Below are 15,579 nucleotides of genomic sequence, written 5' to 3' on the forward strand. Positions count from 1 at the left end.
TGAAACACAAAGGAAGTACAATATATCTGTAAATGGTAACCCTTCTGAAGAAGCTGAAATAATGCAACAAAAAAATATTTAAAGATGTTATTCAAGAAAACTTTTCAGAAATGAAGAAAGACTTTAATCTACAGACCAAAAGGCACATCACATACTAGAAAATATATGGATGATCAGTATCAAGACATACCCTAGTAAAACTTATCTCTAAAGAAATATTTCTTTGATTTTCAAAGAAAAAATAAGTCACATGTGTTGAAGAAAAAAAAATATCAGTCTGTTACTTCTACAGTCATGGCCAATGATAGAAGACGTGTTTACAAAATCCCTAAGGAAATAAACTGTCATGTAAGATTTTCCTAATAATAACTAACATTTACTGCATTCATATTATGCATCAGCCCCGTTCTAAGTGCTTTACTGCATTTATTTGTGAATGCTCATGTCAATTCTATGAAGTAGGTAATATCCTTCTTCCATTTCACAGTGGAGCAGACCGAGATTAGAAAGGTTAAGTAACACACCCCAGATCACCCAGCATGAATGAATAAAACACATGCAGCCTGGCTCCAGAGCCCTGCCTGTAACTATAGTACTCTCAAATAACAGGCCTCAGACAAACACTGAGAAGCTGTTACTAGAAGAAATGGATGTTGAGCAGGCAAACAGGAGAGACATCCACCACAAGGTAAAAATCCTCTTCTTAATTAAAAAAGAGAGAGAGAGAGAGAGAGATTTGATAGTTGTTCAAAACCAAAATAGGAGAATCAAATGGCTGCTAGATCCACAAATATACCTTTTCCTGTATGTTTAGTTTCACTTTTTTCAAACCTTAAGGAACTTTTAAGCAGACACACCCCTTGGATCTTACCTAGTGGACATAACCTTTATCTTTCTACCTTAGACACAAGACAAGGATGAGACTTTTCCTGACATTCTCCTGGACCTGGATTTTGCTTCTTCTACAAGGGACATTGAGACAAAATCTTGTCAGTTCCTGTTAGAATTAAGAGTCTATTCTTAACTCACTGAAGTGCATTTGGCAATATGCACGGTGCATTTATAAAATTAAGGACACTGCAAACAGTAAATGTGCTACCTCTTCTATGGAGAATCAGCCTAAACAATAATGGCACCTCCCAATTTTCTACCCAGAATGGAATCTACAACAGACATTGAAATAGAATCTCCCCAGTTTATATTTGAACTAATAGTATATTCCAAACAACTGAGGGAGGTACATTTGATGATGTACATAAATGCATTTACAAACACCGAGGGCATCAAGTCAATAAATACCTGTTTCATACAAGCAGAACCAACTACAACAGCTTCAAATAACTGCCCATAAAGGTTGATTTTCTCCGAAATCCCGTATCTTTTAAAAATCATTTCCTGTAAAGATGAGTAATTATCAAAAGATGGGAGCCTGATTGTACAATGTTTTCTTCCTTTTTAGCTATTTGAACCACAAACATTTTCAAAATATAACAGTTACTTCAAGAGTGTTGAAAAAGGAAAGAAATCAACCTTTAAAAATGTCTTCCAATATCAGTTCTGGTATATCTGGAGGCATTAGGATGATGAACTGTAATACCAGTGAGTTGACCTTAATTATGTCCATCAACTATTTGGAGTGCCTTAATTTCTCTGTGAGACATTTGTTGAGCTTGTACTTTGAAATAGACAACTTGGATAGAAAAATAAACTAAGCACAGTTCCTGCTGTCAAGATGGTCAGTATCTAAGAGACAAAGAGAGACATGTCAACAGATAGCAAGCATAAAATGTGATTCAGGCCATCACGGAAGTTTGCACAGAGACTGGTGGGGAGGTGCAGAATAGGGAGGGTCCACCTTCCCGAGGATGTCAAAAAGAGTCTTCACAAAGGAACTTTTGAACTGGGTCTGGAAGGATCTGTAAGAATTTGCCAAGCAGAGAAGGAAGGGTGCAGATTTTTGAGCAGACGGAAAAGCACGTTTAAAGGTACCAAAATCAAAGAACGTTGTATCCATCTGAATAGCCTGGTGACAATCCCAGAATCTTAGTAGCTCATAATAACAGAAGTTTGTTTCTCACTTCCATCATAAATTGGTTGGGGATGTGCTGACAGACCAGCTGCCATCTTAAGCTTTGCTAGTTGCTATGATGGAGGGAAACCCAGCCAGGTCTTGCACCAGCAGCCCATCACTTCCACTCAAGTTATTGGCCCGAACTACTGATACAGTCTCTCCCAACCACAAGGGGGCCAGGAAGGGCAATCCTGTTTAACCCAGAAGCCAGAAGGAGATTTGGCCATAGGACTAATCGCCACCACGAAGGCCCCACAGGAAGCTGTGCGTTTAGGAACTGGTGCTATGCAAATGTGGTTGAGTGCAGCAAGCAGAGAGGAGACTGGAGGATACTGAAGGACCTATTTGTGAAAGGCCTAATTTGCTCCTCCTTTGAGCCCCCCAAAATAAAAATTTTAAGTGCTTCAACAAGTATGACAACCAGGGTTGAAAACCTAGCAACTCCCCACCCTGCATTTCAGTAATGGCTCTGTCACCCATGGGAAGAACACTGGCTTGTGGTGGTTTTTCTCATCCTGGCCATGCACAGCCTGAACCACAATAGAATCCCGTATACCTCTGAAGGAATTAGGCCAATAGCTCCAGAGAAAATTGCCGTATTGCTTCCCATATCCCTATTTGTGATGTTAGTAATAGCTTTTAATTTCTAGTCATTAAGGAATCTTGAAGTCTGGGTAAAGTGTTGAGGATGTGCCAAAGACAGACGAATGAGCCAGGATTCTAAAATGCAATCTCCTCTTGGGGCATCGCTGCAAGCATTAGTCTCAGAACTAGTCAGGGGCAATTCACTGAATCTTAACTCCAACAGAGGTGTGACCCTGGAATTATGTCACTGGTGACTGTGTGGGTACACCACACAAGTGACTTTGCCAACAGCCTGATGCAGGAAACAAGCCAACAAGCAACTGGGTTTGTCAGTGGGTCTGGTGAGAGCTGTTTGCAAGTTCAGTCTTTCTGCCGTAAGGCAACAGGGAGACAGGGGAGCGGGTGCAATGAGGGGTTTTCTAAAACAAGACTTGGGTTAGAGGCATCTAGCTCATGTTCCAACACTGGTGCACTGAATACAGCATACAAACCAGAGCCAGGTATTGTGCAAAATGCAAGAACCCAGGTCTCCTCTGATGTCTAACACACTCCCTGACTTCAGGCACTTTCCAGTCCTTTCTTCAAATGAGGCTGACATTTCGGGATGGAAGAGATAACATCTGCAAAGCACTTTGAACTTCTCAGAAGAAAGGCAATAGATAAACATAAGGTATTCATAGTATGCATCTTTTTCTCTTAATAGCTGTCACATCTGGCTCTTTGTTTTTTTGCCTGGGTTATAAATGAATGGCTAAAAAGAAAACATATCCTCACCAAAAACACATCTACCCACAAGACTTCCACTAAATTGTTGCATTTTATATTAGATGGAAATAATGTGGGAATGTCACAAGATTCTTGTTTCCCGCAGGGGTTTTCTAGCTGAAGGAAACCTATCAGTTCACCGGATCCTGCCCTGACATTATCTCCTGAGTGTGTCTTGGGCACTGTGGCATTAACTCTTGGAAACCAAGAGTTTAAAAATTGGTAACCGGAAACACATCCATTTTTATATTTAAAAAACCTACAAGTGGAGACTAATATTTTTATAAAAGCAAATGACTTGTAGCTTAATTTTTTTTAAGATCTGCTCCTGCAAGTTGACAAAGTATCCCTGTAGGCCACCAGGGTGCTGCTATTTCCCCAAGTGTTTCTGAAAACGGGAAAGGTGAAGGGGAAATATCCAGCCAAAAGTGACAGGGCAAAACATTGGCTAAGTGCTTCTCAGCATTCCTGGCCCAAGTGCTTTTTCCAGGGTTCACAGATGCTGGCGTCTGTGGAATTTACACCTCCAATGGACATAAACCAGCCTGTGGGATTATTGGGGTATTAACTACACCCGTGACAAAATGTAGGCGCTCTACCTAATGCAACCACTGGTCTTAAATGGATGCACTTAGGAAAGAGGTTTAAAAGGCCTGCCGGCCTTGAGAAGAGTCTTTATGCTAATGAAACATACACAGGAACGGAGGAAAGGCTGCTGAGTTGGGGCCCAATAGTCTGAGGAGCAACTCCGCTTCCCCACTCATCTTCCTCCCCAGAGAGGCCAGGCCTCCCAAGTCTCAGACAGCTCCGTGGTCCCCTCAAGGTTAACAACTCTGTTTCCCTCTGAACCAGCCAGAAACAACACTGGAAGTGGGTTTATTTTTACCTGGGGCTTTGTCATATATCATTACCAAAAAACTAAGAGACAGGTTTTGGCTGAATATCCTGAGGAATATTCAAGATCTCCATGCAGGATTTGGCCCTCAGTCTGCTGCATTTATCTTATTTGGAGTGGTCTTCTTCTCCCTGCCAATGTTCCTCATTAGTAAGGATATTTGTATTCAAAAGAAGAGGTGGTCTCTCTTGGTCAGACACCTAAGGGATCCTGTGATGACACTGTGATACAGCCCTAATGATATCATAGCTTCTTTCATGGAAACAAATCATTGGTACCTTGGATGACATGGTATATTTAACCAAAGGGGAGGGGGAGGCACATTTAGAAATCTCTTGCAGGACACCTGGGTGGCTCAGTTGGTTGAGTGTCTGCCTTCGGCTCAGGTCATGATCCCAGAATCCTGGGATTGAGTCCTGCATCAGGCTCTCTGCTCAGGGAGTCTGCTTTTCCCTCGACCCCTGCCCCCCTACATATGATCTCTTTCTCTCAAAAAAAAATAAATGAAATCTTAAAAAAGGAAAGAAATCTCTTGCAGATTTCTTCAGCACACAGATATAACAGCCTTGCTTTATTGAAGGGCCCTCCCTCTGGATTCAGGTATATTTCGTGTCAGGAGGGTACCTTTTTCCTGGTCTGCAAGATGAAAATGATATTACCTACTGATTTGATGCCTTCTCAAACCACAACGAGACCAGTTGTGTGATGCATTTGTGATGCCCCTTTATCTTCTACATTACACTCAAACTAGGCATTTCTGGTTTTCAAAGTTCCCTGCTCATAGGGCTAGGCATATATCTCCTGTCTCACCTTCCTTCCCAATCAAGCAAATTTGACTGAAGCCTCTCAAAGCAAATCCAGAATGACAGAAACTGGTTAGCGGGTGCCCAACACTGTGCAGATCCAGACCCATCCCTTTGCTCTCGTTTCCGTACCTAATTTCGAGTTCTTTCCTATTCCCAGTTGATTTTCCCCAAGCACCAAACCCACTCTCCTCAAACTCAACAAAGACTTCCTTTCAGGATGGTTTTTGACAGGTGAGGAAACTGAGTCATCAAATTTGCCCAAAGGCACACATCTACACAGAAGGGAATGGAACCTACAGCAATGTTCTAACTGAAAGAAAACCCACCAGTGTATATATCACCTCCAAGTGAAAAATTCATTGAAAGGAGAGCTTTGGGTGAAAGCCAAGGATAACCACCCATGACCTTTATATTTCACATTCCAACTCTCAAGCAAAAATCCTGAGAGCAAAACCTACGTTTCTCCCACCAAAGCATTTATTTATCAATAAGAACTAAAGCCAAGTTCAGAAAGAAAATACAGGTTTTCTCCCACTATCCAAAAGCAGAGCATTCCTTTGAAACCTTTCATAAGCCAAAATGACATAAAGCAAAGGAGCAACTACCATTAATTTATATGGAAATTTTTTGAGCATTCCCAGACCCAAAAAAATAACCTCTATTAGGCTTCTCCGATACCTTAGGACATATCTTGTTAACAGATGCACAAAATAAATGAAGAAAAGTACAGGTGCTCACAGACATGGTTTAAATCAATGGCGGTTTGATGATGAGACACTGAGTGCAGTGCTGAGCAAGAAGCTTGGTGGGGCCACTCACTGCTGGGGTGCACACTGCCTCTGTGGTGGCCAGCTGCAAAAAACGCTGGGAGCCATTTTTGTTTTCCACGTTTTTCTTGAAATTTCGAAAAGCAGGGGATACCTATACCCTGGAAAAAGTTGAAGGCCTATATAGATCACTACCTGGTCCTGAGAAGGGCACTGCTATGCTCAGCTGTCTGCCTTGGGTTGAGAAAATGGGGTTTCCCCAGCATTCCCAAGAGCACTGACTCCTCATACTTCTCTGTGACACTGTTGCTCACGGCATTCCCTGGGGGGAGCGGGTGGGTATAAGTCACTGGGTAATTAAAATCCATAAAGCTGGGTGTGTGGCTCTGATTTTGAATCCAGGCCGGCTTCACAATACCCAGTGATAACTCAGAACTCCAGCATTGTTCTGGAATCTCTGGCTTTGCTTCAAGATGTCCCCTGCATGACCAAGCGCGGAGCTTAGACTTCTTCATTACCACACCAGCATATTCCACTGCAAGTAAACAATCGCAATGTAAGAATTATATCATCCCTGGGCGCCTGGGTGGCTCAGTCGTTAGGCGTCTGCCTTCGTCTCAGGTCATGATCCCGGGGTCCTGGGATCGAGCCCCACGTCCAGCTCCCTGCTCTGCGGGAGGCCTGCTTCTCCCTCTCCCACTGCCCCTGCTGTGTTCCCTCTCTCGCTGTGTCTCTCTCTGTCAAATAAATGAATAAAATCTTAAAAAAAAAAAAAAAAAGAATTCTATCAGCCTAAACCCTCCTACAGATCCCTGGCAGAAGGTCAGTGGGGGATTTTTCCTCTGTTGCTTGGCTGACTCAGATCTCTCCTCTCCCTGTTGCTGCCTTGAGGAGGCCGAGGTTCCAGGTTTTCTAGTTTCAAAATAAATTGGCAGAAATCTGAAACAATGCCAATACCGCCCTCCTGCCCGAAGGCAGCTGGGTCCCAGTGGGAGGTCTCTTAGCAACCAGGCTCAAATCAAATATTTGGGCGTCTGGACACATTCTGATTGGAATGAGCTCATGAACAAAAACTTCTCTCTTTCCCTCAACCCAGCTACCAAGGGTTATGAAAAGATGCTGAGTCCCTCGGTTGCCTCCCAGCACTGGATGAGTCTGTGACAGCCCCAGACTGGCAGGCCAGAGATCCGACTTCTGTTTCTGGCTTGATATGTATCCTTGGACAAGACTCTTGAACTTTTTGTTGCTGTGCCTACAGAAAGCCCAAAGTTTTAAGTTGACCTTCTGCATGCTGCCTGTTCACCAAAAATCAGAATATTCACAAAGGGCCTGAGCTCCGGTCCAATTCAGAAGTGAACCAGGAAGAAGGAGGGTTTCAGAGCCCTCTTCCTCCACGTGCCACCTTATCCTACCCTCCCACCCCACCAACCTTTCCCCAAAATGCCAAATGACCAATGGGAGGGAGAAGGGGGCAAATGAGTACTAGCCAAGAGCTTCACTTCTTTTACTTTTTTTAAAATTTCCATTGTTATGTTAATCACCATACATTACATCATTAGTTTTTGACGTAGTGTTCCATGATTCATTGTTTGTGCATAACACCCAGTGCTCCATGCAGAACGTGCCCTCCCCAATACCCATCACTTCTTTTACTTTTAAACCCAGAATCCCAGGTTTACACTATTCCTGTGTACCCGGGAAAGACTAAATACTTCGCTTTGGCTTTGGATGATAATTCAAATCGATATCCTTAGTACAAGGGAGGCTTTTATCTCAGCCTTCACATCTATAAAATAGAGCCTTTAAACCGTAGTCTCCTGATCTTCTGAGAGATGGCCCCTCCTTGGCCAGCACGCCCACCTGTCCTACCTCTGGAAACCCATCATAATTACTGAGTGTACCACCCCACTGGCCACTGGAGTGGCTTATTTCTTTTTTTTTTTCAAAGATTTTATTTGTTTATTTAACAGAGAGAGAGAGATAGCGAGAGCAGGAACACAAGCAGGGGGAGTGGGAGAGGGAGAAGCAGGCCTCCCGCCGAGCAGGGAGCCCGATGCGGGGCTCCATCCCAGGACCCTGGGATCATGACCTGAGTCGAAGGCAGACGCTTAACGACTGAGCCACCCAGGCGCCCCCTGGAGTGGCTTATTTCTGTGGGCATAGATGCCTCACCTCATCCTTGAGCCCCCAATGATGCTATGTCTCATACCCCGTTGTCACCTTTTAAGTCACCCACTGGGGCAAATGCAGCTAGTCCTAAAGAAACCCTTGCTGAATTTAATGAACATCCAAACCTCACGGGCCTAAGAATGCTCAAACAGGGTGGCATGAAGAGCTCTCCTCAGTAAGAGATATCATGTTTCTTTTCCAGAGAAATGAAAAGTCAGAGAGCAGTGGAGTGCAGTGAAAGGAGTGTGGCTCTTAACAACAGCACCGGTTTGCCTCAGCCACTGTAGCTGTGCAGCCTTAGGCAGGTTGCATAACCTCAGTCTATTTCCTTTTCTGGAAAATGGATTTAACAGTAGTATCTAATTTGCTGGATGGTTTCAAGCAAATTAACTGAAGAGGAGCTATAAGGCACCTCACATGAAGGCAGTCAATAAAGGGTAGTTCTTACTGTTGTCATGACTTTGTCTGTCACCCAATCATGTGATCATTAAATAAAAGCACAGTTAGGTTACTTAGTTGTTCTGATTACAAAATTATTTTAATTGTTTATCTAAAAAGCTGCAGAAGAATGTGGAATGAAGGAGTCAAGGACCCCAGCTTCTTTGGCTTAAGGTAAACGACATTATTGTTTTTAAGTCACTCCTTGGTTTGTTTTTGGTTTCGGTGTTTTTTTTTTTAAGTCAGGGGCACCTGGGTGACTCAGTCAGTGAAGTCTCTGACTCCTACTTTCAGCTCAGGTCATGATCTCAGGGTCGTGAGATCGAGCCCCATGTCAGGCTCCGCACTCAGCTCGGAGTCTGCTTCTTTCTCTCCCTCCCCCTTGGCCCCTCCTTCTGCTCACACACTCTCTCTCTCTAAAATAAATAAATCAATCTGACTAAAAAAAGGGATTTGTGGCAAAAATGATAAATAGAGCATTTATTAAAATAATTTTTGTCCAAGGAAATACACAAGTTAATCATCAGGATTCAACAGTGACCCTGAATCCCGTATTTCATGACCTCTCGCTCCTTGATCTGCTTTGGAAGTAGCTTGAGCTTTACTCTGGGGAGAGTCAGAAATCAATTTTTTTTTTAAAGATTTTATTTATTTATTTGAGAGAGAGAGGATGAGAGATAGAGAGCACAAGAGGGAAGAGGGGTCAGAGGGAGAAGCAGACTCCCTGCTGAGCAGGGAGCCCGATGCGGAACTCGATCCTGAGACTCCACGATCATGACCTGAGCTGAAGGCAGTCGCTTAACCGACTGAGCCACCCAGGCGCCCCAGAGATCAATTTTTGATGATTTTGTTTACACTATAGAAGATGCCAGACTCCAAGCACTAAAAAACATGCTCCTTCTGAAATAAGCCTGAGCAAGCCTTGACAATGGACACATTTTATCCATTTCACAGTCATCAGAACAAAGAAGCCAGCGTTATCTATCATAGCCCAAACTGGAAACAGTCCCAGCATCCAACAGGTGGAGACCCTGTTTTCACAAAGCAATGGAGTATAATGCTTTCACTTAAGGTGTAGATTCTAGTCAAAATAATATCAAGTGAAAAAAACTAAAACACAGTAACAGGGATTGTACTGATCTAACAACCAGGTTTATTAATAAAGAGGAATAGGATCTTCTAAATAGTAGAAGCTCTTACGAAGATTTGAGCTTGCCCCCCCCCAAGAGTACACTTTTCCTATATTTTTTCATTTTAAAATACATGCAGTAACCCTTTCTCTTATGCAATGTTTATCAAGCATCTACTATCCATCAGGCATTGTTAGGGAAACCACAGTGAAAAATAAATTTGCCATCCTCACAGAGCCTCCATTCTAGTGTAGGACACAGATAATAAGCAAAAATGTTATTGTACCATTTTACAAAACACTTTCACATTTTATGGCCACGCTGTCAAGTAGCTAGGGTTTAATGAACCTCTGTGATAAATGTGGGCACGAACTTGGCCAACATCAGCGAGCTGATAAGCGTCAGACCTGAGATTTAAACCTACGTCATCTGGTACTTCGGCTTTTGGCAATAGCAGACTAAGTAATTCAGATCAACCTTCCTACCAAAGACAACTTCAAAAGCTGGGCGAAATATTTGCTTAATTTTCTTAAAAGCATCAAAGCAATAATAAGGTAGTGAAGAAACACCTGCCAAAAACTAGAGAGGACAAACCCCAGAGAGGTTAGCCCAGCCCACAAAGCTTTTATCCTAAGGCATTTGTCAATCTGGAAAAAAGCACCTTTGAAAATGAGCTCTTGTTCTGATAGCCTCACGAGGCTGAAGCCCAGAGACTGCCAAAGCTGGGGATTCAGAGAAGCCACTCGCCATTTTAAGCTGGATCGCCAGGGTAAAGGAGAAAGGGAAGTATAGAGCCCTCGGCCTCACAGACAGGTTCCCTTCATCACTGGGTCAAGGGAATCTCAAGCTTTGCACTTGGATTAAGGTGGCTTCAGAGAGGAAGTGCTCTGAATGCCTGGCAGGCAGACACAAGAGAAAGCCTCTCCAGAAGATTCCACAATTTTATATATATATATATATAGATATATATATATATAAATGTCTAATATATTTGTTTCAATGTCAGGACATTGTAAGAACAGCAAAAACAGCCAAAAGTGGAAACAGGCCCACAAAGACTTCAGAAATAGGTATTCTTCAATATAGACCACTGAACAACTCTACTTACTATATTCAGAAACATAAATGCCACACTTGAAAATTTTGACAGGGAACTGGAAACTAGAAAATTATGTAAAAGATTTAAAAAAGAGCCAAATAGAAACTCTCGAACTGAGGAGTGCAGTCACGGAAAGTTAAAAACTCCAATGGCTGGCTTAACAGCAGATTATCACAGCTAAGTGAGGATTAGTGAACCGGAATATAGGTCAGTCAGAGATAATGTCCAGAATTCAGCTGAAAAGGGGGGAAAAACGGGGAAAAAAATGAAAAAAAAAAGAAAAAAAAAAAAAAAACAGGATACGCTCCAAAAATGGAACACATTGAATTGGCAGGTGGAAAGGAAGGAAATACTGGAACAAAGACAATATTTGGAGAGATAATAGCCAAGGATTTTCCAGAACTGATGGGCAGACATCAACTCACAGTTTCAAGACCCCAACAAATCCTAAGCAACCTGAATTTTTTCTTTAATCCACACCTAGATATAACATAGAGAAACTGTAAACAACCAAAGCCCGAGCAATCTTGAACCTAGATCACCTGAGGCCGAGTTTGGCTTTCTTCCCCTCCCACCGAGGCCCTTCTCCACCGAGGCCTCGCCGTTCGCTGGCTGGCCCCCCTCTCCCTGGGTGAGTGGAACCGGCATCAATTCCCAAGTGACCTTCTTTTCACATACGCAGAAATACCACTGGTTTCTAGAACAGTTCTGATGGCCACAACTAGTTAGTAGTAATCAGAAAGAATGAAGCTTGCTCTTTAAAGCCGGCAGGCCAAGAAGGGGATGAAAATGCAACCGCTGGAAGCAGCTTTTTTTTTTTTTTTAAGATTTTATTTATTTATTTGACACAGAGAGAGGGAACACAAGCAGGGGAAGCAGCAGAGGGAGAGGGAGAAGCAGGCTCCCCGCGGAGCAAGGAGCCCGATGCGGGGCTCGATCCCAGTACTCCGGGATCATGACCTGAGCCGAAGGCAGACGCTTAACCGATGGAGCCACCCAGGCGCCCCTGGAAGCAGCTTTATCATGAATCTGAGCTGACAGCAGAGGGACACCCACAGCCTGTCACTGGCCATCCCTTGTTCCCATCGGCCTGTCTCCCTCCCACAGCCCTCACTGCCATGTTCGGCCTCAAACTCCAGCCTGTGGCCCCATCTGACGTCCCCTGTCACACCAGAAGGATTTTTAACTCACATAAAAGCAAAAGAATCAGCAACTGCCAGGTGGAAATGGGAAGAGCAGAATAAAACTATTCCAGTCTTCTCTCCCCGGCCGGTTACCTGTGTGATCCAATGACTCCACAGTCCCTAAGATAGAGAAGACCTCAAGGCTGGAAGGGAGGGTGGGTGATGAGGGAGGAGGCAATTTCATTTTTACGCTATTCTTTAAGGGTGCTCCAAACACCAGGGCAAGATGTATTTCAACCATCCTATATGCCCAGCCTCTGAATCAGGGCCTGGAATTACAATAGGAAGTCACACGTTAATTTGTCAGTGAACAAATCTGTAGACAAAGTGAGGCAATTCTGCCAAGGCTGTATCAGAAATATTGACTCTCAGGAAGGTTTCAGACACACAGACTACTCCCTAGAGAAATGAAAAACTCATCTCATTGCTGTCATCTTCTCCTATCACACGTTATCTGCTGTAGTTTCTAAAAACATAAATTTTTTTTTTTTTTAAAGTTAGGGTGAAAATGGACTTAACACGATTTTGCAGTGTATCTGAGTCCTTTTAAAAGTCCTGAGCACTGGCACTGCAGGGCCCTGGTCCTGAAATAGTGCTAGTGCTTTGGCAGATCCCATACTACACCCAAACCACCTTCTGGGGTCTCCGGCTCTTGTCCCCAGCTAACTATAAAAGTCTACCATCTTGCTCAGGGAGGGGTAGGACATAGTTGAAAGGGCACTAGGCCAGAAGCCAGGATGTGACCTGTGCACTGTAGCCAAGTCACTCACTCGCCTGGGACTCCACGCCTCAGTCGCAAGAAGAGCTTATCATAGAGCAATGGTAGGGGGTATGCAGAGTGAGTGGGATGGGTGTGTTCTGCCAAAATCTCTAGGTACTATGAGGTGTGTAGTTCAAAACAGCCCCGGGCAATTCTGATAGGCCCTTTTCCAGAAGCAGCCCTTGCACAAGAGGATGGTTCCTTACTGTCCCTAGTAGGAGTGAATACTCTACGATTGTCCCCCCATACCCTCCGTATTCTGCCTTCCCACTTCTGCTTCCGCCTCGGTTAGAATCAGGAGCAGTGATTTATACAACAGACCCCTCTGGCTCTGGCCCCATACTTGACATGCTTAGTCACCACAACAGATTAGTTGAAGCCAAGCTGCAGCCCCCAAAGCCGTTCTGTGGCAAAGCAGATCCTACAACAAGCTAATCAGCAATCAAAATGCAACCACTGGAAGCAGCTTTATCACGAATCTGAGCTGACAGCAGAGGGATGCCCACAGGGCTGTCACTGGCCAATCCTTGTTCCCAAAGGTCCTCTCCCTGGCCCCCTCTCCCCTACAGCCCTTACTGCCGTGTCCTGCCTCAAATTCCAGCCCGTTACCTTATCTGATGTCCCTGTCACACCAGAAACTTTCTTAAAAGTCTTCACGTTCTGCACATGAAATGGTACCCAGAAATAATTCCTTTCATTTTGGGGACCCTGCATGGCTTTTAAAGAGTGTTCACACTGTGGAAAGCCTGCAGTTATGAAATGTTGGGTTGCATAGCCTCAGGAGGATCTGGGTATTACACAGAAATGACTTCCTTTCCATTTAAGCAGTCGTATAAATTTTCCCTGAAATCGTTGGTTGCAGCCCTAAGGAGGAGCACAAAACACATACTCCCCCCACCTTCAAGACTAATTAGTGCCCGGGAGGAATACTAGTCAGCCTTCGTTGTCTTCAGATGGTCACAAGGTGACTTTGCTGCTACATCACTGTCCAAGGGCCATGTGCTGCAATTGGCTTTGCCAGTTTTGAGGACGTTTACACCAACTCTTCCATCCACACCCTCCGTCAGCTCCCTGCCTTGTGACCAGTGGCAGACACTTAAGAGAATGTCTGGCCACTGACTGAAGCCCTGGAAAAAAGCAAAGCTCCCTGGTCTAGATGTGGCCAGACCTATTCTTAATGGGTAGAGGCCAAGGCAGGCAGGGGTACCTGCCATAGAGCCATCCCTAGCATTTGGCAATTCTGTAATTGCTATGAGCTCAATTAACCAGAAATCACTGTCTGGCAGCCCCTGGGCTCAATCAAACCTATAGAAATGACTTGTTTTGGCCAGAGAGGGTTAGGTTTTTTTGGGTTTTAAGTTGCCAACATATAAAACGTAGGAGATTTCATACAAAAATCTGGATTCCTTGCTGTTCTTGAAAAATCAGAGACTCTAACAACATTTCTGATTAGCTGTCATCACTTGGAGATGAATAGTCCTACTTGTTTAGATAGGGCTTCCCAGTCAGCAGAGCCAAGTTTTGTGGGGCCTGAAGCTTATGTAATCTGGGACGACCTCTCTGAGAAAAATAAATCAAAATTATAACTATAAAATTCCTAGGGCCCCTCGAAGGGCCTGAGCGAGTGGTGGGTCATGAAGCTTAAACACCCTGCGCTTCCAGGTAAATCCCCCTCAGGTTCCCACCCGTGGCCTCTCCTTTCACCCCAGCCCAGGGCCTGCAGGTGTCAGAGTCCATGACCTCTTGCCTACATGTTGTGGTCACCACTCCTTGTTCCAGCTCCAATTTGCAGTATAAACGCAGCCCTGTAAAGCAGGCCCCACCTTCCCGACAACTCCAGTAACTAAATGAAGGATGACTTCATTTATTTTAAAAGGTAGTAAAAAGAAGTCTTCATGCTTTACAACTTCCTCTCCTTTGCAAGTTTAGAACGAAAGGACCGTCTAAGCATCTGCCTAGAGTTAATATAGAAAGTGACTCCTTACCAGCACAGAAATCTAAGAAGAGCAACAAAAAGGAGGGGATGGTCCTAAATGTCTGCTGGGTCTACAGCCTAATTTCCATTCCATTGGGGATGCTCACTGAGATGGTCTATCACCTCTAAATGGCTTTGTTTTGGAGGGTCAGGTGGAGAGGAAACATGCCAAAAAAATATTTTCCCAATGGGTGGCGGACTGTACTACCACAGTTACATCAGGAATGAGATAATCAGCAATATTTATTGAGTGCCTACTGTGTACTAACTCTACCTCTTATATACCAAGAATTGTACTAGGCAGCACATGGGGGCTCCCTGTGGATTCCTGCAGTCTAGTTGTGGAAAAGGACACCCACAGAGAAAGTTAGACAAGAGGGAAATATAATAAAGGTTTGTAGGAATTCAGGCCAAACTGGGAAGATGATCCCCAAGCACGGGTGAACCCCAGGAGCCTTGGAAATGCAGGGAGCCCCACTGAGAACATTCCCGATGGTGAGAAGGGTTTGGGGGACCAGGAGATCTGAGTCTGGAGAGCTGGAGGGTTGCAAAGAAACTGGGGACAAAGAAATAAAAAGTAGATAGGGAACCTATCAGGAAGAGACGTGAATTTAAGATAAAGGTCCCTGGATTGTGTGACTCAGTGATAGAAAGAAATAAAATAAAACTGCATGTGGGCGGTGCTTTTCGGTTTACTGAAAACAAGCATTGTGACTTATTCCCATTCGATTCTTACTTATGCTCTGCATTATACGTGTTTTTGTAGAAAACATGGAAATTGGCAAAACTTAAAAAACTATAATTCTATCAATCAGCAAAACCACTATCATTTTGGCATATTTTCTTCCTGTTTTATTTCCAAAGATATTTTTTTTCAAAAATAGGATGAATGTATCTATTTTCACTAAACATTGTAAGACTTTCCCCTTGTCACT

At 43.8% G+C, this 15,579-nt stretch overlaps 1 protein-coding gene across 1 annotated transcript in view; it reads right to left on the reverse strand.

Annotated features, from left to right (window-relative positions):
- CAMK1D (calcium/calmodulin dependent protein kinase ID) overlaps positions 1 to 15,579 on the reverse strand; it is a 500,660-nt gene that overhangs the window by 431,379 nt on the left and 53,702 nt on the right. The window contains exon 2 of the mRNA XM_073879923.1: positions 6,085 to 6,424. Within this exon, the coding sequence (XP_073736024.1) occupies positions 6,085 to 6,404 (320 nt within the window). The 5' untranslated portion in view covers positions 6,405 to 6,424. The remainder of the gene's footprint in view (positions 1 to 6,084; positions 6,425 to 15,579) is intronic.

This window comes from Callorhinus ursinus, unplaced genomic scaffold (genome assembly GCF_003265705.2).
Source record: "Callorhinus ursinus isolate GAN/ISIS: 27379988/994484 unplaced genomic scaffold, GSC_fseal_2.0 scaffold36, whole genome shotgun sequence".
NCBI lineage: Eukaryota > Metazoa > Chordata > Mammalia > Carnivora > Otariidae > Callorhinus > Callorhinus ursinus.